The sequence below is a fragment of the Micrasema longulum genome, unplaced genomic scaffold (assembly GCF_059751315.1).
Source record: "Micrasema longulum isolate JH-2025_06_02 unplaced genomic scaffold, ASM5975131v1 h1tg002200l, whole genome shotgun sequence".
In the NCBI taxonomy this organism is placed as follows: domain Eukaryota; kingdom Metazoa; phylum Arthropoda; class Insecta; order Trichoptera; family Brachycentridae; genus Micrasema; species Micrasema longulum.
The window spans coordinates 107,225-133,557 of NW_028279364.1; the positions used below are offsets into that span (position 1 = coordinate 107,225).

The window sequence follows — 26,333 nt, forward strand, 5'->3', positions numbered from 1 at the left end:
AACCATGACATTCATAGTAATAAACAATACATACAGAAAAGAACAAATAACAAGACTCATTGCGGGTTTCAAATAAAAACGAAAATATCTGTATATACTCGTATATACATACATATAAAGATACACACATAAAAATCCATGCATACACAAATACACATGCATAGAAAGACATAAACATATATATTTAATTATAAAAGAAAGAAAAGTAATAAATAAATTGAAAAATAGCAAGTACAAATTTTGTTCTTGTGACGTCTCCATCGCAATTTTGATGTTTTTTAAAACAATATTTTGTTTCGTTGAAAAGATCTACCGTGCTTAAATTTTTATCGAATGACGAGCATACGCCTGTGCTGTACTATTACTCTTAGATTTATACAGACAACGTTTGAATGTCGTCATCCACCGCCACATGAAGGCCCCTAGATGACAGTACCGACAGGCACAAGTCGGAATCTTTTATAACCCCTCCTCCCCCTGCTAGAGCATGGTCGGGTACCGTCCTTCCTAGTACCTTCCTGTATTTAGGAGGTACACTGAATCCTTTTATCAGTTTCTGTCCTGACAACGTGGAGACTAATTTATATTTATATAGTTGGATAATTTATATAGCGCCATTTTTGTGAAAATCACCTCAAAGGCGCTGTACAATTAATAAATATCCCAGTACGTCTTGCAGCTACAGAGTGCATGAACGGTTGGGATTCTAGTTCCTCGTTTTCAGTTAAGATCAATCAAAAATTATAATAGATAGGAGCTAGATTACAGAACGTCTTGCAGCTACAGAGCGCATAGACAGTTAAAAATTTAGCCCCCATTTGCACATTTTAAAAATTGACAAATAAATTTAGTGTATTAATATTATTTAAAAAAATAAAAAATATGAATAATAAAAAGGAGTAAGATTACAACACGTCTTGCAGCTACTAAGAGCTTGCAGCTACGATAGGAATTCTAGACCCCACTTACAAAATATAGGTATTTTAAAGTTGATATATGAAAGCTAGATAACCAATCATCGTGCAGCTACAAAGCGCATAAACGAGTGGAATTCTAGCAAAGTTAGAATGATATTAATAAATTTACAAAAAATAGAGCATAGTAGTAAGTTTGTCAAGTGTTCATGCCAAGAAGTAAGCAATAAAAAACTAAATAAATAAAGCACTGTATCAACTCCATGGTTAACAAAGGGAGATAGATGTCCGAAGAGAATCTTTTGTAGACAGTAGGTAGATACCGTCACCATGTGGCCCACTGGCTGCGGGAGAATTACTGGAAATGCACGTGTGTAGACTAGGGGGTTATGCCTATTGTTCCAACGACTTGATGTCCATTTTGGTCCGTATTATTTCATTTTATGAGACGCAACATTCCTGTTCAATTCACTTTTTACATGAATATTACACAAATGCGTGTATGAGCGGTTTGATTTATCATTTTGTATGTTATTAGAAGGCAGATATTTGAAATATTATGTATTTATCAATGTGGCCCATGTTCTATTAGGCTCATTGCGCCCGATTTCGACATGTTTTTCAAGGTGGGTATTTTTTTATTTATTATTTCACAAATGTTTATTTAACTCATTTTATGATACAATATTACAAATTTTATCTATATTTTACAAAAATAAGCCTTATATAGGTGGCCTTATAGGCACATTGCACCTAATTGTGTCAAAATTTCAGTTTTTTATTTTTTTACTTCGGATTCTCTTTTGAAATGGACGGGAAAGTATATGATTTCTCAAATGCGAGTCAAATCTATGAAATAAGGTAGTAACTTGGCGGAGAAGTCGAAGAAGACCCTATACAGACTGAAGACTTAGGTAAAAAAAGATACTGACCATAAAGATGTGGTTGAACAATGTGTTCTCAATTCAGAGATTGAGCAATCTGGTGAGGGCACAGATGAAGAAACAGAGTTAAACTTCTGGGGAACGATACATTTGCACTCACCTTTCTGGATTCGAAGGAAATACGAGGAATTCTAAAATTGCATTTGAATGTTGGTCATTGTTAGTGAGGGTGATAGTCAAATACAAACCTATACATCGATTTCAACAAAGACTGATTAGCTAAAGAGAGATACATCAGACATCACACCCACTGAAAACAATATATACTCCATGGCCTACGAGTTCGGAAAAAAATATTCCTCTCTAGGGTTAATCGAGGAAAATCACCATCTCCTCACCATTCACAAGAGCTAGATGTGTTACGTGCACTTTAGAGACAGGAATGAAAAATCTGTCTCAATATGAATGTCGAAATTGTCACAAAGCCACCTGCATATGCCATCAAATTAATGTTGGTCTGCCATTTCTGCCAGCCATGCTTTACGTTGTGTTTATGCATCACATTTTATTAAATATGGTTTTCGTAACATTTAAATGCCTAATTATATTACATAATATAAATAAATTTATCTAAATTTTATGTTTATGTTCATGCTCGTTTTAACATTTGATTACTTTTGTTTTATTTTAATATTACTTATTACTTAGTCGTTAAACTTTTTTCTTTCATTAAATTTCATTTATTATCTTAGTAGAAATTCCTATAAAAGTCAGTAATTACTTTTTATAAGTTGAAATTAATATGTATAGTTAAGAATGCCTATTTTCTAGACAGTGCCTGCCAGGCATATTGAGCCCGAATGCAGGTGGCCCAAAGGTGCGCCTGACGGAGGGTTAAGGAAAATTTCTGCTTCTTGGCTATCAATCTTATGACAATATTTTTGTGTGGGCATGTCTCAGAAGAATTGAGTGGGTGAATCATTTTATTATTTGGTAAGATTACATTACTGCTGTGAAAGTTCTATTGTTATTCAAATACTCAATTGATAAAGCTATAAATTATGTCGACAGCTTACATGAATATTTAGGAAGAGCAAAATACGCGTGCGATTTATGATTGAATAATTTAAATGCGCACAAAAGTTTGTTTCAAATATCAAAAAATCAAAAAATGTTTTCTTACGCGTGGTAAAATTAGAGCATTAAATTGTACTGCAAAAAAAAATCTGACCGTACTGACAGCGTTACAGTTTCCATAAATCAGGCTGAAAGGGCATTTTTTAAATGTGTACCGTACCGTAGTCGGCAGGTTTATGTTATATATATATTTTTTTTATTTTAATAAATGGCACTTAGTACCTTTTACATATTAATTACAAATACAATTAAATATACATACATGTTGTCTTAATTTAAGTAATACAGAGCATTTAAAACAATATTATTAATGATGATATGCGCCTCAAAACGTCATGGTAACCGGCACTGAACATAAATATGTAAACCAATTTAACCCTAACCTACCGACTGCGGTGCGATACAAATTTCTTTTACGACTGCAACCCACTAAGGTATTTCCAAAACCTCAAAAAAAAGAAAAGTAACGAAAGATGAATACGAAAAATATGGCACAGCAACCCAGAAAAATATCGATTCAAGGCCGTGAAATCGGACAAACTTTAATTTTCACCATCTTGTACCATTGAAATTTCCAGAAACAATCATATTTATTGAAAGATTACTCGTAAAAATCCATCATCCATTGTTCTTAAAAACAACCAAGCAATAAAAATCTATTGTATTTTTAAATTCTTAGATCAAACGGTGTTTTTCAACTTTAAAAAACATTTCAATAGTTTATTTGCAAACGTTGTACATCACCGCGTAAATAAAATGCAACAATTTTTATTTGTTTTTTTTGTCTACTGTTTCTCATATATGTACCTACTTACACTATAGGTAACCAATATTTGGTATTTGATCGTGAAACTCAAAACAAGACCATTGTTTTGTTGTATTGTGTTTTCTTATCTTAATAATAAATTTATGTCACATGAATTTGTGATTGGTGATGAAAAATTGCTTTAAAAACATTTACTATTGAATTTTTCTAGGTAAAATAAGAAAAGTTATTGTTATGTGTGTACCAAGTTAGTTTATTTCTAGGTCTTAATCCAGGTGGATAAAAAAATTGAATAGAACCACGATATTGCACAAATGTTTTGACTCGATTGTTGGGGTACTCTCGGGTAAAAATCCCGAAAAAAATAGAATAGATTAGCAAGAGTTTTTCTGGATTATGCTGTGTGTCGTCCGCATTATTTTTCAACGTTTCAGATTGCTTTACGGAGTCCTTTGTCGATAATCAACATAATTGAGTTTCCCTACTTACAGTTCTTGGTGGAACTGCCTCTCAATTATAATAAAAAACAACGTTTATAGTTCTATTCCACTTTTGTTTAGTCTCCCACCAGTCTGACGATGTCAGTCACGAAGAAACCCGGTCACTGGTAAAAATTATAAATAAAAGTGAACTAAAACTTTATACGTATTTTTATTATTATAATCAACATATAATAAGCAACAAATAAATATAGTAATGTCAGAAACAACTCTGAAAAATGCAAAAGAGGTTGTATACCTTGGAAGCAGGATCACCTGGGATGGGAGAACAAAAAGAGAAGTCGACTGCCGCATACACCAAGCGAGGCTTGCGTTTAACAAAAATCAAAGATTTTTGAGTCAAATAATATCAAACTAAAACTCCGCAAGCAACTTGCCAAGACATATGTATGGAGCATATTGATGTACGGTTATGAGACATGGTCCCTTACCGAAAAAGATAAAAAAAGATTAGAGGCCTTCGAGATGTGGTGCTACAGAAAAATATTAGGTATTTGCTGGAGAGACCACATCACTAATGACGAGGTTCTCAATAGAATCTAAGAAGGTAGGCACCTAATCAAAACCATCTCAGAGAGGCGAGCCCGATGGATCGGCCACGTTATGCGCCATGAGGGTCTCTTGCACGGCATCATAGAGGGAATGGCTGAGGGGACAAATTATAGAGGGCGCCCCCGACGGGAATATTTAGAGCAAGTGTGCGAAGATTTTAACTGCGCCTCTTATGTGGAGCTGAAGAGGGCTGCAGAAAATAGAGACCAATGGAGGACGAGATGCAAGACTTTGCTGCAAACCAATCCCCAGGATTGAGACTGCAAAGAAAAAATCAACATATATGTTTATCCCTATAAAATTGGTGTTGTGATGCGTACAGAGAAAAAAAAAGTAAGAAAAATAATTTTAAAATTGATTTGTTCTTTCCAAAATAACATTAAAACAGAAAATATTTTTAAGGTAAGATATTTATATTTATTTATTTACACATTTTTATCATATTTATATTTTTTCGTCAAAAATTTTGCTCAGCTAACAAGGGTAAATACCCCGTTTCAAGCTAGGCAATTATATATAAATAATTCACAAGAATTTTATTTTAAAGAAAGAACAGAGAAATAACGTATGAACTTACCAGTATGCACATCTCAATAAATACATATATCTATGCACATACACTTACATACATACATACATACAAAAAAGATAAACAATTTTATCAATACAGGTGAAACTTTTAAAATATCAATATTCATTCGCGTCGTATGGATATAATTTACTAATATATAAATATAATTTCTGGGTTCGATTTTTGGTAGAATTGATTTGAACGTATTTGTAATATCTTACAGGAGCACAAAGTATTTTATAATCATTTTTGGGTAATTAATAAAAAAAAACTTTTTCGATTGTTCGAATGTTTTGATTATTCAGTTGTGCTCATCGCTAACTCAGACCTTAACCTTTCTAAAGGTAATCGAATAAACGAGGCAGTGATCCCTAAAGAGAACAAAATTAAAAATATGTCGAAAGGCAAATGTCTTTAAGAATGCTGTTTTTTATCTCAATTTAAATTTTCTCATTATCGATTTGCAGAATCATTTTTTAACAACGAGCTGAACCCAGCAATGTTTTGCTATAACGAAATTTGAGTACATATTTGTATAAAAATTAAGTAAGACTTACAATTACTATGATGAATTAAAACACACATCTATAAAGCTTTAGAAAATTATTTTTTTTCAATCTGGTTTCGCTGAAAATTGAACCCGGAATTATTTTAAAATCTATGTGAAGTTATTTTTTAAAACGTTTTCTTGAATTAACGTTTTAAATTATTTGGTTGATTCAAAATGATTCAATGAATGAAATAAATGTTTCTTACCTCCATTGACTGCCATTTTGAGTGTTATATTACTAACACAGTTGTAAATAACGGTTTTAGAAAAAAGGAATCAAGTTGAGATAGAACAAGAAGCAAGTTTATAAACTTTAACCCGATGTTCGAAAAATTACTACAGGACCATAACGCAACTCTTGTTTTGTTTTAAAAACATCGTTTATCTGAATAGGGTACAAATGAAGGACATAGGTTCCTTAACCCCCACAAAACCTGCTTAACACTTAATTTATGAACAGAAAGGGATTTTAAATACCTGAATAAACAATCGATTCGAATCGAAGTGTGTGCCAATAACTCAGCGTATTTGGAACCCAAACATTAATGTTTGCATGTTAAAAACATTGTAAATAGAGCCCCCGTTACAATGTGTTTTACAATTTCATCCCGGGTGTTCATTAAAATATAAACGAATTACCTACAACAATTCAAAAGCGGCGAGTTTTTTTTTAATTACCTTTGCCCCTAAGTACGTCTCTATTTTTTTGTATACGCCGGTAAACAGCATTACACAAAAAAATAACTTTTTAAAAGTTTTTAACTTTGACAGCTTCTTCAACTTCTGGCTGGTTTGTTTGGGCGAATTCCCATCGTTCTTATAAATGATACATAAGGCAAGTTGTAAACATGTTTCAGTAAAATTAAATTAATTTGATTAAACAAACATACATTGTAAAATACTGACACATTTTATGCTAATATTGTCAATTGATTATCAGTTTGAGACCCATTGTTTATAAAAAAATTAACGTTAAAAAAATTCTAAAGTATAAAAGTTAAAAAAAACTTTAAATTTTAAAAAAATCCTTCGATGAATTAATTCATATCTGAAAGCCTCAAGTTTTGAAAAACGTAGGTAAATAAATTAGGTATATAATACTCTGAGTCCCGATACAGACATCTACTGAATAAATATTTCATAAATCACAACTTATGACACCAAAACAATTATACGCTAAAACAATACTCACTTACAGATTCAAAAACTACTCTTACTCAAATAAAAGACATTACCCCACAATACATCACATATAAATAATATAATCACTGGATTCTCAACACACAGACAACTTAAACAAATACAAACTAATACCACTTTCGGACAAAGGGATTTTGAGTATTATTCAATGAAAATCTATAACCTACTTCCACTATCTATTAAAACAATAAGTAACGAGAAAATGTTTAAAAAGGCTTTGAAAAAATGGATAGTGGAGCTAGGCAGAAGTAAAATGGATTGTCTCATTCGCCCATACCAATATTGAATCAACTGCTCCACAAGTGTATAGCTTACACTTGTGGGGCAGTTATATATGTATATATATGTTAGGTTTTTGTTATTTTCATTGTGTCTTTTGTAATATAAATAGTATGGATGTACACAAATACCTTGTTTTTAAAACTGTCTGAATATTTGTAAATTACCTCGTTAATGTTTTTTAAGTTCGTCTTCTTTTTTTATTCTCAGATGTAATTTCAAAAAAGTATATATAATTAAGTGTCCTTAACACGAGAAACCCCAGTGAGGTCACATTATTTTTATTATTAATTATAGTTTGTAAAATAGTTTGTAATTATAGTTTCAAAAAATATGAATAAATAAATAAATAAAAAATTAAAAAATATTATTTCATATTTATTAATTTTTTTACCCAAATATCGCATTTTATTTTCGTAACGATTTAGAAGACAATAATTTAATTTTAAAAAAAAATGTTTATTGTTACTTTTCTATTGAGTCGGTATTTTATATATTGTGTATAATATTTTTGTTGTTTGTTTATAATAATGCTCTTTTATTTATTTTTGTCAATACATCGTATTAAAAAAAAAAACAACTTTTTTATATTGCAAATCCCAGACGGTACTAATTTTCACCACAATAAAAAAAATTATGGAGTTTCAAAAAAATTAGAAAAATATGTAATGGTTTTCAAGTTATAAAAAATAACATAATTGAAAAATAAAAAGTTTTAAAACTTTTTGAAATCTATGTTAAGGGATCGAAGGGTTAACTTAATATTGTAGGCGGCAATCTTGTTCCGCGCACATTAATGATACTTTTTTCGTGATTTTTTGGTTTAAGTTTTTTACGTCCAATAAACGTGACTGTAAAAAGTTTTTGTGCTGTGTATTAATAATTAAGAAAAGCGAAATAATAGCTAACATAAATAAAATCCAACTGCCTTTTTAAGGCACATTCGAAATCAGAAAAGCTTTTAACTTATTATGTCACCGAGGTCGTTATGTGAAACAATAAAGTGAAGAACACGAGCAATTGCATCACATTTTCGGAAAGTGTACGTTATTCCATTAGCATACTCGCTTAGTAGCAATTCTTTACGATGACATTAAGTAATATGGGATCTTTGTTGACGCTCATATCTTCGTGACCCAACTCTAACCTCTAACCCGCACACTCTCTGTTCTATGTCCGTCTTGTCTTTAGTTTTACTTTCACTCATAATTATATTATCCAACCAACCGGTTCGGGAACGAATCTAAGAAGATGATTTCTATTGACATACTCGGAATATGAATCGCTTCAGTGCTTTCTTTCGCTCAGAAATATATGCTAATCACGATAGATAAAGGGATTATTGTGAAAAGATTACAAATCAAGCCGACCGACCGAATCAATAACAATATTAGGATATTGAGATTTTGGTATTATTTATGTTTTCTCCGGATATTTATTGTTTACTTTTTAGACTGAAAAAGCACACATTATGATAAAACTGTAATTACTTTATAATATTATTTGACAATACAAAAAAATGCTTTATTTCTACGTAATCACAGATCATAGAAAAAAATATAGTTTCTGTAGTAGCAATTAAAACCTACAATGAATTTTATAAACATCACCAAAAATCATCATTTTTTCATGGGAAAAAAACATTTTGAAAAATTACCAACTGAATTTCAATTTATATTTGCATATGAAAAGGCCTTTAGCGGCTTTTTGTATATAAATTATTATACTATTAGTAACATAGTTCTAAAATTTGATATTTAACGGCAAAATAGATCAATAAAGCTTAATTCATTCCTAAGTTGGTATTACAAAGCATTTCCAATAAAATATAATTAAACGCAAAATTAAGAAACGTATAAAACCTACAAACTAATAATATGTTCAATTTTTAATTGTTTAAAAATCGTTTTGAATTTAAAACATTCCCTCTAAACACGAGCATTTGCTTTATACTAGAGGTAATAGGTAATGTCGTTGAGTATTTCAAGTTTTAAAAAATAAAACATTTCTAAAATAATCATTAAGATTCACAATTACTAATGAACCAATACAGTGGCCTTTGCACCATATGGTGAAGATAAAATGATTTACGATCAATGTACACTAACATAAGTTTCTTCTTCATGACAATTCCCGCCAGTAATCTGACAGAGTAATTAAGATTGTTTTATTCCGCTAATTAACGTTGTCCGTTTCCGATAGTTATGATTTAAAATAACTTCAAGGTCTCCAAACAATGAAAATATAAGGAAATAACAACCTTGAAACTCCTACTAAATATAAAATTCTTATTATGTGAGTAATATTTAATATTTTTAAAAACATTTTATCATTTCATTTTTATTTGTTCAAAAAAACAAGAAAAAAAAACTAATAGAAAAACATATGGAAACGAGAAACGACGGTTGTGTAATAAAAATACTTAACTGTCTACTTAATTTCCTCTTTGGGTATTTTCCTGGCAGTAATCATGGAATCAGAAACACTACGTTTTGGTAAAATAAATATAAACAATTTTGTTTTTAACCACTTTTTTTCAACGACCTGTTTCAAAGCTATGAAAGCTTCATTATTAAAGTATACTTAACTAATAAATTCTTTCCTTTTTTATGTTTACTAAATATTATGCTAAGTATGAAGCTGATGAATCAATTCGTTTTTTCTTGTAAGGATGGGAAGCGTAATGTGAGATGGATACGATCTTTAAAACTAGACAGGAGTGGACTAAAGAAAATATCTCATAAAAAAATAAAAATTAAGTGGTTAATAACAGTTGTTTTTCTTTATTTTATTAAAATAAATAATCACAAAGTTAGTGCTTTAAATATAAAATTTACTAAGCTATGATTTATAGTTCTATTTCAGGCACAATCACTTTGTTCTAAATTTTGTTATACGTTTTTCTTTTTGTTAAATAACCGTGAGAAACTTTAGTTAAACAAGCGTGTTCTTTAAGATATTATATGTATATTTTTAATATAACTTCTATTATTTTTTTACTTGGTCATCACCGATGTTATTAAATAAACTATTTTTATTATTTAGTAATAATTTACCAACATAATTATTATTTTCGTAGAAAGAGGGTGTGATACTGGTGAACATTACGGCATATTAGAGGATATAGTACTTACATAAATTATCATTAGCTACTAACAGCATGTGTCCTATCGGAGGGTTGGTTTTATATTATTGTGCAACTATTACAATGGTGAAGGTACAAAGTGTTATTCGCATGTTAGTGTCTTGCCGAAGAGACTGGTAAACATTGAAACATTGGTAAGCGGTTAGTAAAATACGCAATAAATAAATGTCTGAAATCACAATTATTGAGCCAACTCTTACTACCGTAACTTCCGCATCAAAACGGAAACGCTTTAGTGTTAACAATTTTCTGACATGCATTTTTTCCCGATAAAGCTATCTATTTACATCAATTATTCTCATTGTATTTATATTTTTAGAGAAATTACATGATATTATTGTGATCCGTAACTAACAGTATTATAGGAAATTGGATTATAAACGAATCACGTTCAATAAATTGGTAAATTCAGGTCACAAAAAAGCCGTTTGAAGGCACTAAAAAATAATAAATTTGATAATCGAATAAAACAGATTTAAAAGATCTTTATAAATAACATAAGCTCGCTTTTATTTTTAACTTTGACTATTCCCTTTTTCTTTGGGAGCGTGAGGTTATGACATTTTTTGTTCTGATCTATTGTGATTTTTTTATTGGCAAACCCGAATTCAGGATTTTTTTAAATTTAGTTTAGTACAATAAACCAAATGCCCGTTCTATCAATTGCTGATTCCAGTTAACTGCATACAGAAAGTATACTCAAGTTTAAACAATAAAGAAGTTCAGCCCTGTAGGATATTAAAAATAAAAAAATGTTTTCCTACGCCCTGCAAAAATTAAAGCGTTAAATTTTACGGCGAAGAATTTAGAAAATGTACGAAAAAATATATAAAAACGATCTTCTTTGAACGACGCGTCGTCACTAGTTATTCTAAATCAACTTATGATAAGATAGTAGTGGTAAAATCTAGTTTACAGTAAGTCAACTGACCAATCAGCAGAACTCACCGACAAGAAGGTGAAGAGAACTTGAGACGCCCCAGCGAAGTAATTTCAAAATTGCATTTTTTTTGGCTAAGTTTAAAAGTTTATTAAATATATAAAAAACATCAACACATATGTATACACTAGATGCAGCAATGAGCACCAGTCTAGTGTTTCATTCAACTTAGGTTCCGGAACTCAACTTGTAGTCAGCAAATGTGAAGCAGCGTAAAAAGGCGCAATACACAGTAAACTGGTATGGACTGTTAGTCCTTTTTACTCTACTACGCGTTTTGCAAGGTTGATGCGACAACGTTTTTTTTTAAGAACATCATTTCAAACTATCTTTCTATGAAGCATCGTTTCTATTTTATGAGTTCGGTAAAAAAAACCACTGAACTTCCTCCTTGCTGAGTTTTCGCTAAATAGGCCATACAGGTTGCCTTACCCAACTACTTTTTTACCCTAGTCAACTTCTCAGATTTCACGGCTTTTCATTAAATAAATAAATAAAAACATCAACTGGTTTTTCATTTTTTTTTTTTTTTTCAACAACAACAGGCCAGGAGGCCCAATTATAGTTATGAATTACATCACAAAACACCCAGGCTTTAGAAAAATCACATTTATTTTTTTGTGTTCTCACCGGGAATTGAACCCGGAACCTTCAGTGTGTGAGTCAAGCGTCTTGACCACCGCACCACGGAGGCCACCCGTTCAGACCTGTTTACGTCGACAGTGATAGGAAACGTTAGTATCTATCTTTTGGAGCACCAGAACGCCCTCAGGTGACCCTCAAGGTCAGTCACCGGTACTGTACTGTAGCGGACTGTACTTCACAGGATCATTTCTGGAGTCCTCCATCGTCACATTAACTCTTCACTTTCAGGTAACAGATGATACAGATACACAGTAAATGGAGTAGCAATGCAGTAGTGTCTAGAAATATAGATTAATAATGTTGGCCAGCTTTGAACGACGTTTTCCACCAGCAACAAAAAAGGCTGAGATACAATATGGAAGGTGGAGGCAAAGGAATTTAATGTTGAATTAACCTTGAAATAAAGATGGGCCAACGTAGGTTTGATGAAAAAACACCTAATAGTGGAGCCAACAACCCAAGTACTTGGCCTTGACCTGCCACCTAGGGTATGAGTACAGCGTAAGAACGTAAGTAAGAAGACATAATAAGAACGTAGGTAAAAGCTTAAGAAATTTAGCGGTACCCAGCAAGACATCCACGAGGTAAGACCGGAGGTGGTGGACTGGTTGGCAGAGATACGAAGAAGATACGTGTACCGAACGCACACGACAAAGTAAATACTGACATTCGACAGCTTGACCATTGCATATTGCACATGGCATCTGATGACTTAAGTCTGCTTCGCCGTGCCCACATACAAAAAATGCTCATTTTCGAACGAAAAACTTGCCCGAAGGAGTATTTTTAGTATAATAGCCTCGGTATCTTTACACGGAAAAAAGATATGATGTTCTTTTGAAGGCTTACACATTTTAATGGTTGGTGTTTCAAAACATTGTAAGGACAAATAATGGTGGTTTATTTTAGCAAAGGTATCCAAATAATTGTAACAAACTAGAATGAAGGACAAATCATGGACGTTAGCCATCCATCAATCGACAACTAACGGCTCGTCTACAATACGACTAGTTAAATTCACCATTATTATAGCTGCAGAATCATTTATCTAACAACTTCCGAGACAGAATATTTGACGGTTTTACATGCCTGACCTTGCCGTGCTTTGTTGGTAGGTGAAAGAGACTTTGAATAAATATGTCTCGCTAAATTCAAATCGAATTGAACGAATTATAAATTATATATTTGAAAATAATGGATCTAAATAAAACTCAAAGCAATTAAGCAGACTTTTCTAAGACTATAGAAAGCTACTGCAAAAATATTTTTTTAATCAACAATATACAATCTTCATCACTATTAAACATATTTAAATAGACTTTTATTTTTCACTTTGTCCCTTTATGTTCACGCTTGCATAATGCGTTATTAATATATGAATCATTTTAATTTGCATTTATATTTTTAGAAATTCTTAAAAATAGAAAGACTGTATAAAAATTCATTTATGTTTACATAAATTTCTTAATAACATTTTAATCCTGTGGTTAAAATTAAAAAGAACACCAACCTATTATAATATTTTCGGTATATTTTCTAAAATTATCTAAAGATAAAAAACTATAAAGCTTCATTAATTATCTTACAATACATACATGTATGTCAATAAATATTTACTTTGTTATGAATTTTTTTTAAAACTTAAATATAAATACCTAAATTCTAAATTCTTTTCTTTTGTAAAATTGCTTTACCCCTTAAACACTTAACCTTGCCCTAAACTATTGGTTTTTCCCACAATTATGATTAATGAACATTTTATACTTAATAATATTGTTTTTTTATGTTTTTGACTCAAGTACCTTTAATTATGTAAAACTATATAATCCATCTAATCTTCCCATTCGTTAGAAAATGCCCTAACAAAGTTAAACAATTGTCAGGAAATTTTTGTTTTTATATTTGTAAAAATAAAATAAAGAGTTGATTAGACTCGAATCAGTGTTTGATTTCTTAAGTTCGATAAAATAAACACTAAATTAATCAATAACAATACATAAATTAATTTAATCCCACCGGAATTTTATCAGGTTTGATAAGTATTTTTTTTAAATCTGCAAGGAAAATATGATTTACGCATTTACAAAACTTAAGACTTGCCATTGGTTTCTTCATGTAGATCTTATTCCATAAACGAATATTTTTAATGTTTTGATTTTAAAATGTATTGAATTTGGATGTCAAACTAATCTCCAGTTAATGTTCATTGAAGGATTTTTACCCGAGAGAAGCTCGGACCCAAAAACACATGTATAAGATTATGATTTTATTTTATATACAGAACTCTATTATTTATATATTATTTACGAACGCTGAAAAAAAACCTTTAAAATAAATAAAAATAAAAATAAATAAAATATGGTGGTTATACTCTGCAACATTTCAATATCCTTATGTTCACATAAAAGATAGTCAAGATATGTTGCATTTTGCGCACTAAAGCAGTGCCTTTTGCAACATAAAGTTGACGACAGTGAAAATCTAAATGCCCTTTAATAAAATTCATTGACAGTTGCATTAAAAAATATTTTTTATTTATTAATATAATCGTACATATTCAATTCCAATTAAATATTCAATTCAATATTGCAATATGACAACATGATATATTGTCATGTCCCGACTTGACTATTATAAACATTAATTTAAATCATAGACATAGATATGTTAATATTATTTATTTATTTGAAATTTAATATACATATACAATATATATATATATACATATAAGGGCGGGCATATTGCCTTAAAGCAATTTCTTCCTACCTACCCAAACCGTTCAGTTTGAGAAAATTATAAATACATGGACATATTGAATCTTACAATTTTATACAAAAATTAAAAACAAAGATTGACAAAATAAAAAAAATATTTAAAAAAAATAACACTTTACTGTGAAGAGTGGAGAGGGAATGGGAAGGAAAGAAGAAGGATAAGGGAACAATTTTAATATTAATATAGTGACATTTCAATCTTGACTTAAATGTAAATAAAGAAGGGGCGTCTCTAACATTAGTAGGTAGATTATTCCACAATCGAGCGGCTACTACTGTGAAAGAGGAGCCAAGAAAATTAGAGCGATGACAGGGTATTCAAAGGGTTTTCTCGTTATTAGAACGAAGAGATAGTCCGTGTTGTGAAAGAGGTTGGATGAGCTCTCTCAGATAAACAGACGAAATGGGATTATTTGAAATATTATGAAGAAGTGATAGTATGTGAATGTTTCTTCTATGCCTGATACTGAGAGAGTGTAGTTGCGTGCGATACTCGGTTATGTGGTCAAATTTGCGAAGATCAAAGATATAACGAATACAAATATTCTGCAATCGTTCTAACTTGTCAAGTAATTCAGAGTTAGCATGTGGATAACACACATCCGCATATTCAAGGAGTGGAAGAAGTAATCTCTGGACTAATGTTTGCTTAACATTGATTGGCAAGAAATTCTGTAATCTTTTAAGTGAGTGCAAACTGCTATAACTGCTAAGACACTCACATCAATGTAAAATTTAAAAAAAAATACATCAAACTATAATACAGATAATTAATTAATTAAAACAGTTGTGTGGCAATATTCATAGGATGTTTTCCCAATAAAAATTAAAATAAAATATTTAAAAAATATTTTTTATTTTTATTATAAACTATTTGATTGAATAATTTAGTCAAATATTTCATAATGAATTAATTTAATTTCATATTACAAATTACTTAGGATCAATATTAGATTTTTTCACAAACAAAAATAAATACATGTATTTAGGTATTAAAGCCAATAGCCCTACAATTGATTTAGTTATTGAAAATCAGAATTCAACAAGTCTCGTGTTGTTATTGTTTTTATACTTTGTCACAGTTGATCACCATATTGAGCTGGCACATAAAAATAAATTACTTTTTTGTTGATGAATAGTCAAATAACCAAGAATACAATAGATGAAAACTGTTTTCGGGTCGATAAACTCCATTTGTAAATCTTACACAAAGCATGTTTTTAAAAGTTGATAAATTTCCGTAAACTATTATGGCTTAGTTCAGAGGCGAGTCCGTACCTATCAAACTCCGTTTAAATAATTAAAAAGTATAATTGAGTGGATTTTAATATATTTAGTACCTACGTATTCATCCTCCATTACATTTTATACATTTGAAAAATAATATGCCAGGGGGTGAAATCTAGTCTTTTGTCTACAAACATTTGAAAAAACTCAAAATATTGCAATAAAACCGAGTGCTCCGAGAAGTTGAAAAATTAAAAAAATATTTTCAGGCGTTGCCTAGTATGTGAAATAATTCGATCAGATGAATATCTTTACAACAAAAAAGGTTTCAGCTCTTTAACTTCACTAAAATTAACAGATTGAAGAATTAAAGAAATAAAAATGTTCAAAAATAGGCAAAATGGTGAATGTCAGAGTGTGTAAAATGACCACTTAAACCATCCGATGACAAATCATAAGCCCTGTAAATGCCTTGACTTCCATATTCTCTTCTATAAAATGTTATCTATTCCCTTTGTAATTTGTTAACAAAAGTAAATCATTAAATGAAAAATATACTATTTTTTCCAATAAATCTCATTGAAAAAAAAATTGTGAGCGACGTTAATCTGTACGAGATAACTTTTGATAATAACGCCTGTATAAAATTTTGACCTTCCTTGCTGTCAATGAAAAAAAACAGCAAAATGGTGAATGTTATACAGTATGTAAAGTGGCCACTGAAAGCAGCCAATGACAGGTCATAAGCCCTGTAAATGCTTATACTTCCATATTCCTTGTTTGAAATATTCTCAATCTATGTAGTAATTTTTTGATATAAAACTATTTATATATATTGTTCGTGAAAAATTTACATTTTCATAATTAATTCAGGGCCCCCTACAATATAATGTTAACTGGGTTATCTTTAATTACTGTCTGTGAAATAAATAAAACGTATTTGTATGAAACTGTGCGGTATTTTCTTTAGAAATCATGTTTAAAAATTTGAACATGTTTAAAAAAAGGAAATTTACAATACATACAATGGAAGATAACTCTAAATCTATCATTATAATACGGACAAAGCTCTGTACAATTTGCGGTGAGCTGTTAATCGATAATCCTTATTCTTCAATAATATTTAATGATAAATAATGATCAGTAGGCGAGACTTCTGGCTGGCGATAAGGCTTCTAGGTTACGTATTCTGACGGGAAGTTAAAATTTATCTTCAATTTTATCTACAAAGTAAAATAAAGTTTTCTGTATGAAAAATATAATATGTTAACAATTGCTTTTTTCTAAACATGCTCAATTACCGGTTACCAAGGAAGATACTTTGAATTTTTATACAAATATACAAACTTTCCTACATAAATATCGATATTAGTTTACATCGTCTCAGCATATACCGATGAAGATAGCCGTTCATAATCGCGGCCCGGGAGGCTTATTCTGTCACAATTGTTCGTTCGTTTGTCATATATCCATTTCACGCTAACGCAATCAAAATTGTGTTTCGCTCTCGTTCCTTCTCAAACGATACAAATAGGTAGGTAGGTAAAATTTTTATAGATAGATATTTAAAAACAGTATTCATTAACTTAAAATACGTTAACTTGAGTTGTTTATAAGTGTATATATTATTGTTGTATAATTTATTAAATTAATCCAAGAGTGTCTTATATTCTTGATGAACATACGAAGTTCTCCAAAACGTATGCCATTTTCAGGAAAAGTGCACAAGTTTGGATTTTGTCTATGGGAAGAGACCATTACCGGAGACTGCTGCAAGACATTGCATAAATGTTTATTAAAATTTACGTTCATGTAATTTTTTATTTTTTTTAGAAAAAAAGAAACATTTGCGTTCTTATGATTTACCCAAATATTTAATTTTGAGGGCCATTTTCAACGAATAGTAAATAACTCACTATTAGAAAATGAGAATCAAGTTGGGGTAGAGTAGGATTTGAACCACGGACCTTTGGTCCGTGAGTCCGAGACACTAGCCACAGGACCACAACCCGATTTTAGTAATGCTTTTTAATTGTAGTATTCTTAAAGAATATGCATGCATCCACTTTCTATTATGTTGTATCCCAACTCAACACAGGATTTTTGGCCTTATAGAGTTAGGGATACATTATTATTTTGTTATTTGTTTATTTGTATGAATAAATAAATGAATATTTTATTGTAACTTATTAAGAGAATTCCCGCTAAGCCTCTTCTTTAGAAGCTTGTCAGCAGGTGGGAATTAGGATATGGAAGGAGATTATGAAAAATAAGCCACAACATCCAGAAATATTAAGAAACAATCTGTCTTGGTTTTTTTTCTTGCATCTGGCAGGAATCGAACCAGCGACGCAAATTTAGTTTACAGTTAACTGTCTTACCAACTGCGCCACGGCACCTGTCTGATCAATTTTATTTATGCATTATTCTCTACTTTATTTTCAAATCTTTATCCTATCCCCTGCTGTGCTGCCTGGGGTGCGCTTCCCTACCGATACCACACCATACAAATACAACTTGCATCTATCTTGGTACAGGTTTACCTACATAGATAGATGCAACAAAAAAATTGAACTACTTAAAAGATTCGGTCACTTTGGTGATGCAGATCGAATGACACGTACCCTCTCGGTGACAGGGTCTTACCCACGTCTATTACTGATACAACACCATACAGATACAACTTGCATCTATCTTGGTACAGGTTTACCTACATAGATTAATGCAACAAAAAATTTACACTGGGAAATAAATATAGCACATTGTACTCTATTACTAATGATGATATTTAAAAAAAAAAATTATGTACACATTGTATTAATATTATTTTTGCCATGTAATTGTGATTATTTTCTTAAAATGATTATTTTGATTATTATTATTACTGTAGGATCAATGCATACGCTTTATTTTAAATCTCAAAAAGTACAACCATGTATCACCCTTTCGCTCCAAACTTAAGTGGCTTAATTTTTATCAGCGCATAAAATTTCAACCTCTCTCACTTCTTTATAATATACTTTACAACCCTTGCGCTCCATAATATCTAGCTGAGAATTTAATTTACCTTTCTGATCATGGTCTTTTGCTTCGCTCTTCTCAGGAGAGAACTTTTTCCATTCCTCGACATAGCACATCATTTTTTAGCTATTCCTTTTCCGTCCAAGATGCTAGACTTTGGAATGAGCTACCTCTTCATCTTAAAAATGCACCTTCTCTAGCCACCTTCAAGAAACGCCTGAAACATTATTACATATCCCCAGAATCCTGAAATCCACGAATTTTAGTGTTTTTTTCTAAAATTATATTTTTTATCCCTTTTTCTTTCCTTTGTTCCTCTTTTTGTCCCCTTGCAAACTCAGTATCTGATTCCACATTCCTCATTTAATATGTAGAACAAAATAACAATTTAATATGTGAACGCCTTATCTCCCAATAAAAAAATAACAGCTGTTAGTCTTAATTAATAAGGTTATTTTTATTTTATGTATGTATCTTTTGATATATATTTTTGGTATTTTTGGACAAAATTTTCACCAACTCTTTTTTTGACTCGTCTGTTTTTTGGTTGGCTGGAAGATATTGCTAATGTCTACCAAAGCACATTCTCTGTACTTGAAGTTTTATTTTGAAACTAAATATAATTAATTAATGCTGTTCGACAGTACAAGTAAATATAAAATACACATATTTGTATTTCATTTCTCTGTTCGCTCATTCGTTCAGTTACTTCCACCTTAAAACATTATTTTACCTGAATGTGGTTAAATCATAATATTCTATTTGTTTCTCTGGTAGATTATTTACATAACTCTCTTTTAAAACTAACTCGAATTTTTTTAATGCAACAAAAATGAAAATCGGTAATGCAAAGTACGTAACCATTTAACAGAGTGAGACGGGCAATAAATTGGTCAATGTGTTACGGTAGTTACCGCTGGCTGTGAGTTCTAACTATGCAACTGGATCAAAATACAATTCAATCATTTTTATTTTATTTCATTTGAATAAACATTCTGCATGATTTTCAAGGGGCATTGGTGAGGAGGAAGCAAAGCTTCTATAGAGAAGAATAAAATTGCATAATTTTCGTACTGTGATATGGCATTACAATGTTACTCGTATGTACATAGTACGTTATAAATGATTAGATACATATTTATACGTATATTTAAGTTATTCTTGGAATAATATGCAGGATCCGGGGTCTCATTAAAACAAACAATTATTGTACCTGCCTTAAGTAAGTAAGTTAAGTAAAATAAAATATATAGATTTATTGATTACCGAATTTTTTATGTCTGCCGGTTTCGGGACGTACCCGTATTTTCGTCACAAAACGAATTTTTACACCATGCACCTCTATTAGTTGTTGCACGAAAATACGAAACCACTGTGCTGATAGGAAACATGTTATTAGAATTTAACATCAACGCAAACTGATGATATTGTGGCGTGTGTCATATTAGCACGCTGGTGTTATATTTTAGTGCAACTACTATGGTGGAGGTGTATAGTGGGATTTTCGTGTTAGTGTAAATGGTATCCTGATGAAGAGACGGGTACGTATTTGTTTGTAAAAGATTACTCAATTAGATGCTTATACCAAAATTTCATTCTACCAAGTTTGGTAAAAAGTCCTTGGAGAATATCTCTCGAACGCTGTATAATTCTACCGACGAAAATTTTAAAAAATGAAATGCGTAAATTGCAAGGCGTGGCTCTCAAGGACTTCTACCTAAACCTTTTCTTGGAAGATCTGAGTGAAAATTATTTCTTAAAGTTGAATCTTCTTCTTCTTCTTCTCGGTTAAGATCGATTAATTTGGTATCAGCTAAAAGCTAACTCCTGAGACTTTGAGTTTCAGCTGTTCTTCCCTCTCCTTTGTGGTCTTTCAGGCAGACGGCAAACAGCTGGGATTTCGTGGGCAATACTATAGGGGATTTTGGAGCTGTCCATTCATGGAATTATTGACGTAATCCCTCCATAATATATTTACTATGCAATGGGTATCGCAAATCCGTTTAACTTCTTGACTCTAGCTTCTGCTTCTTTTGGGTTTCCCTGCGATTGCCTTTAGTACTTTCATCTTTGACGTTCTGAGCAGTTATTTAGATTTTCTATTAAGTTTTTCTACAAGGTTTTTCGTATTTTTTATTTTCTCTCTTTCTATTCTCGCCTTTGTTGTATGCACCATGATTTGGTCTGACACACGTTTTGTATATCCGAATTATATTTCCAATAATCATGTGTTCATTGTACTATACGACATTTCTTAGGCATCCAGATGGCATGTGATGTTAATGACCTTATCTCCCTCAGTAGATTGACTACTTTTTTTTTATTCTGAAAAGCGTTATTTATATATATATATTCTGCTTGTGTAAGAAAAGGTTTTAGGCGTATATATTGTTGTGCTATATTAAGTTATAAAGGTGCAACATTTGCTTTGTTTCTTTGTTGTTATCAATATGTGATATTTTCTAAATGTTAATATTATTTATATCCCGAATTGAGTTGTTGTAATTTCTGGGAATGTAATTCAACGTATTAAACTTGTAAAATACTTTGTGTTATATGATTTATAAATAAAAAAATATAAAAAAAAAAAAAAAAGAAGATTATCTTAATGGACGAAAATAGATAATTAGGCGATTATTGAACGGTATAATACAAAATACATATATATTGTTTTTTTATACATATTATATGTCAATTCGTCTTATATAATGTACTTTCTACACACAAGGTGTGCCAATATTAAAAAAGGGAAGAGTTTTATACAAATATGAGTTAATTTATTAATTATTATTATTATAATTATATTGATATAGATATGCTTAAATCTATATTGGCGCACTCAACATTTTCCGAAACAAATCAAGTCCATTTTTGGACCCATTAAGACTTGAGACTACACATCTCAGCTCACATCAGCTCTTGAGGTAGCTTATTACAACCATCAACAACCTCATTGCTTAGGTAATGCTTCCGTGGATTAAGATTTAATATAGTTTTCTCCAGCCTGAGATTGTGGTCTCGAAAACGAGCATCTTGTTTAAGCTTGAAAATGGGATTCAAATTTGTAAAATTACATATTTAAAACATGCATTTGTTTTGTTTGCGACTACTCGTATATACTGTTATAAAAATACAATTTCTTTTTACCCTATATATAAATATATATATATATGTATATTGTTATAACACTTCTAAAGTATGATTTTTGATTCAGTATTTATTGCAATTTGGGGTAAGTAAATATAATGTGAAAAATTAAAATTTAAAAAATATAATTTTTACCGTCCGTTTTTGAAGCTACATTAGCTTCTATATTAAGATATTATTATTATTAATATTTAAAGCATTAACTTTGTGGTGAAACATTTAACTAAATGTTATTAAATATTTATATATAACCACTTACCGACTTTTCAATGTCTACCGGTTTCGACACGTACCCGTCTCGTCGTCAGGACACCAATAAAACCAACCAACCAACATGCAAAACCCACTATACACCTTCATCATTTAATCGGTGTTTATTTTTCCCAATCAGTGCAAATGCTTATTAAAATGCATGTCGTGTTGGTTTTATATTTTTGTGCAACAACTATGGTGAAGGTGTATGGTGAGTTTAGCATGTTGGTTTAATTGGTGTCCTGAGGACGAGACGGGTACGTGTTGAAACCGGTAGACATTGAAAAGTCGGTAAGTGGTAAGTTAATATTTAATAACATTTAGTAAGATATTATCTAGTTATTTATTGATAACGAAGCTAGTGTAGCTTCAAAATTTTTTTTATGGTATAAAACATGGTTGTTTAATTTCAATTTAAACTGTAATAATTAACTATAAATTTAGTGCTACAAATATAAGTTTTAAGGAAATATAAGATTATTTTGTCCTAAAATTCAACGAATTTCTCGTTGAATTATGAGAACTTTGACCGAGTAAAACAACAATAATGTAAGCAATAATATTTTACCATCCTAAAATTAGCTTAATTTTAATTATTAAAATGTCTTCATGGTGGAGTAAATTTTTAAAAGGGTAATTGAAAAATGAAAGTCGAATAAAAATTACATCATGGTTATTTCTGTCATTTAAATAAAGAAATGTACTAAAATAAAATAGTAGTCAATTTCATTCAGAAAATATTTGAATAAATACCATATTATTATGACTATGAATATTTACGTATATTTTGTGTCCGGTTGATGAAAAATATAGTTCTTATCATAAAATATAGCCGGAACCGTAAACGAAAGTTTTCGACTCGATGTCTACTTTCAAGTCTAGTAAAATAAAATCGGGTACGATAAGTTCGTCTCGTAGTGGATGGCGCGTTTGCCTACCGAGCTCGAAAACTCGGGTTCGATTCATAGCAGAAGTGACGCAAGAAAATTTCTGAAAGTTGTTAAATACTAAGATTTTTCATTGTTCCTGGACTCAGGGCGTAAGTTTGATCACCTTACTTTCTACGTACCAACATTGATCCAGACACGCTTCGATTGGAGTATTAACGGAGTGCCAAATACATCTTTGGTTTTAGAGAAAATAATGTTGATATTTATGTTTATTACTGCTAGTAATAATAATCACTATACTGGCATATATTGTTTTTCTTTGTTATCATTTTTGTTGATTATTACTTATTTAAAAAAAAAATAGTCGTAAATGTATCACGATCCTTTCCCAATGTTTACGAATTTTTTGCGCAAAAAAATATAACAAAAAACAAAAAATGCTAAAAGTAAATCTATCTATTTTGTGTATTTCTATAACTTATTGAATTTTATCGTCGAATATCCATTATTTGTATGTTTTTTAACAACCTTTCTAACGTTGTTGAATCTCCTAATAAATCAATTTTAAAAATAAATTGTGTTCTTGTTATACACAGTGTAAAGTACGTTTACTTTTGTTTAATAATACAGATTAATAAAATACCACGAAATCATTACCTTAAGTTCACATAGTTTCTGATTCAGGATATAGATTGTGAATTTATTCTCACCTTCAATTTTAATAGATTATTTGTGTGTACTTATATATGTATTTTTATTATGTTTACAGAATTACAAGTTCAATGCATTAGTTCGATTTGAGGGTCAATAAATAGATTGGTAATAGTTATAAAACGTGATAAACTAAACATAGCATTAACAAAAGTCTATTAAATAACTTTGCATAAAACTGCACGAGAAAAAACTAACTGTGGTAGATTATATGTTATTAAAGAGAAACCCTTTTTAGATTGTCTGAGTTATTCATTTGTATTATTTACAAGATGAGAAAGTTCCGAGGAAAAAATATGAGATAATTGTAATGTTCAACTGACCTTTTCCTATGGTTGGTTTGATAATTTCCTTGGAAGACACAGGCGATGAACGAGCAAACACAAAATACCCCACGAAAATCAAAGTCAGGGAAAACTTCTTTGACAGATGCATTTTCACTTGAATGTCTTAGCACTTGCACAGTGAAAACCGACGCCAAAAAAGCACTTGATATCACTGATTGCACCTTTAAAGTGTAAAAGCAACGGTTGTACGATTGCGTTTTGAAATAACTCCGATTTGATTACCCGGTTATTTTGATTGGTAAGGTTATATTGAATTTAGTTGGCCGCGGTTTGCAGCCACGAGGTGTGTCGTTCTCCCTTCGCGTCTTGACTCCGACTGATCTGTTAGCGTAACTTTCTACATGTTTTATGTTCGGTATTGTTCTTAGATACCAGACGTTCCTACTGCGCCGAATGCCATTGGACGTGGATAATCAAGAAATGATAACGCGAAATGCTAAACCATGCAAATTTCGGCCGCTCTCACAAATAGAGCACATAATTTTAGGACGAATGATCCGCGCATTTAACAATCACTTCGTCAAACCAGATAATAAATGTTTGATCGCCCGTTTTAAACGATTCTTAAAATAAACAGTACCTATTATTCATATTTAAAGCAATTACTTTGTGTTCAAACATTTTACTAAATGATTAGTCAATTCGTCACACAACTTGGAATTCTTTGGGACAGATCTTCTGGATTTTCATAGATATCTTCGCCACTAAAAAAGTGTGGGATAAATATGAATTGGCATGGTGTAGCTCGAAGTCTCATATGTAAATAGTGTTCATTTATTCTGCACTATTATGTTATTGCTTTGTCTTTGCTATATAGTTTTATTTTCTTTTTGTTCAGTTTACATACAATTTTTCATACAAATGTTGTAAATGGTTTAGGCTGTATACATAAAAATGTAATATTTGTAAATATCCACCATAGAAAACTCGGTAAGTGGTAATATGCAAATATTTAATAACATTTAGTAAACATTGAGTATTGGTATAAAAATACTACAAAAGAGACGAATAACATTTTGGAGAAGGTAATATAGAAGTATAAGCATCTACAGGGCTTATGACCTGTCATCGGCTGATTTAAGTAGCCACTTTACTCACTGTGTAACGTTCACCATTCTGTCCATATTTGAACATCTATACTCCTCCAATTCTGTCATCTGTTGTTGTTTGTGAAGTTTAAGAGTCGAAACCTTTATTTATGCGGATGAGATTAATCTGATGAATTATTTCACCTACATACAAGGCAACGCATGAATTTATTTTATTTTTCCAATTTTTATACTTTTTCATGGACCAGGTGGATTTAATTACCTTCTCCAAAATGTTCTTGGTCTCTGTTGTAATATGTTAATGTTAACAGCTTCTTAGGTAGTTGAATCCAGTCCTTGTCCACAAAAATTTGGACAAACTCAAAATATTGTTAAGGGAGAGATAAGCTTTATCGACAAAATCAAGGTAGGAGTTACGCGTTGGTTTGGACATGTATAGCGAATAGACACCAAAGGAACGGCTAAAAGGATTAACGATGCGAATGTTGATGGATGCAGAAATCGAAGAAGACCGCAGAAGACGTAGCATGACAAAGTTCAACAAATACTTGAAGATAGACATGTCAAAAGTCTAAACAATCGGTGCGCGTGATAAAAAATGGATGAATGTAGTGAAGCGGGATCTGTATGCAAAGAAAAAGGAATAAAGCGTTCCGTCGTCTCTGCGTACTCTTACGGGAAAACGGTTTAACACATACGCTGCAATTAACCGCAAGTGGCGATGTACTAATTGTCAAAATTTTATCCCACCTCAATGACATTTTACAGATGACTTAATTCTCTTTTGTATTTTAAATGGGCCTTTCAGAAAAAAATGCCAATCTCAAAACGA

The 26,333-nt window shown here is 31.0% G+C and overlaps 1 protein-coding gene across 1 annotated transcript in view; it reads right to left on the reverse strand.

Moving 5' to 3' along the window:
- The window catches only part of LOC148272750 (uncharacterized), a 120,928-nt gene extending 96,088 nt beyond the window's left edge, over positions 1-24,840 (reverse strand). The window contains exon 1 of the mRNA XM_088239613.1: positions 24,429-24,840. Coding sequence (XP_088095739.1) covers positions 24,429-24,540 — 112 coding nt within the window. The 5' untranslated portion in view covers positions 24,541-24,840. The remainder of the gene's footprint in view (positions 1-24,428) is intronic.
- Between the last annotated feature and the right edge of the window lie 1,493 nt (positions 24,841-26,333).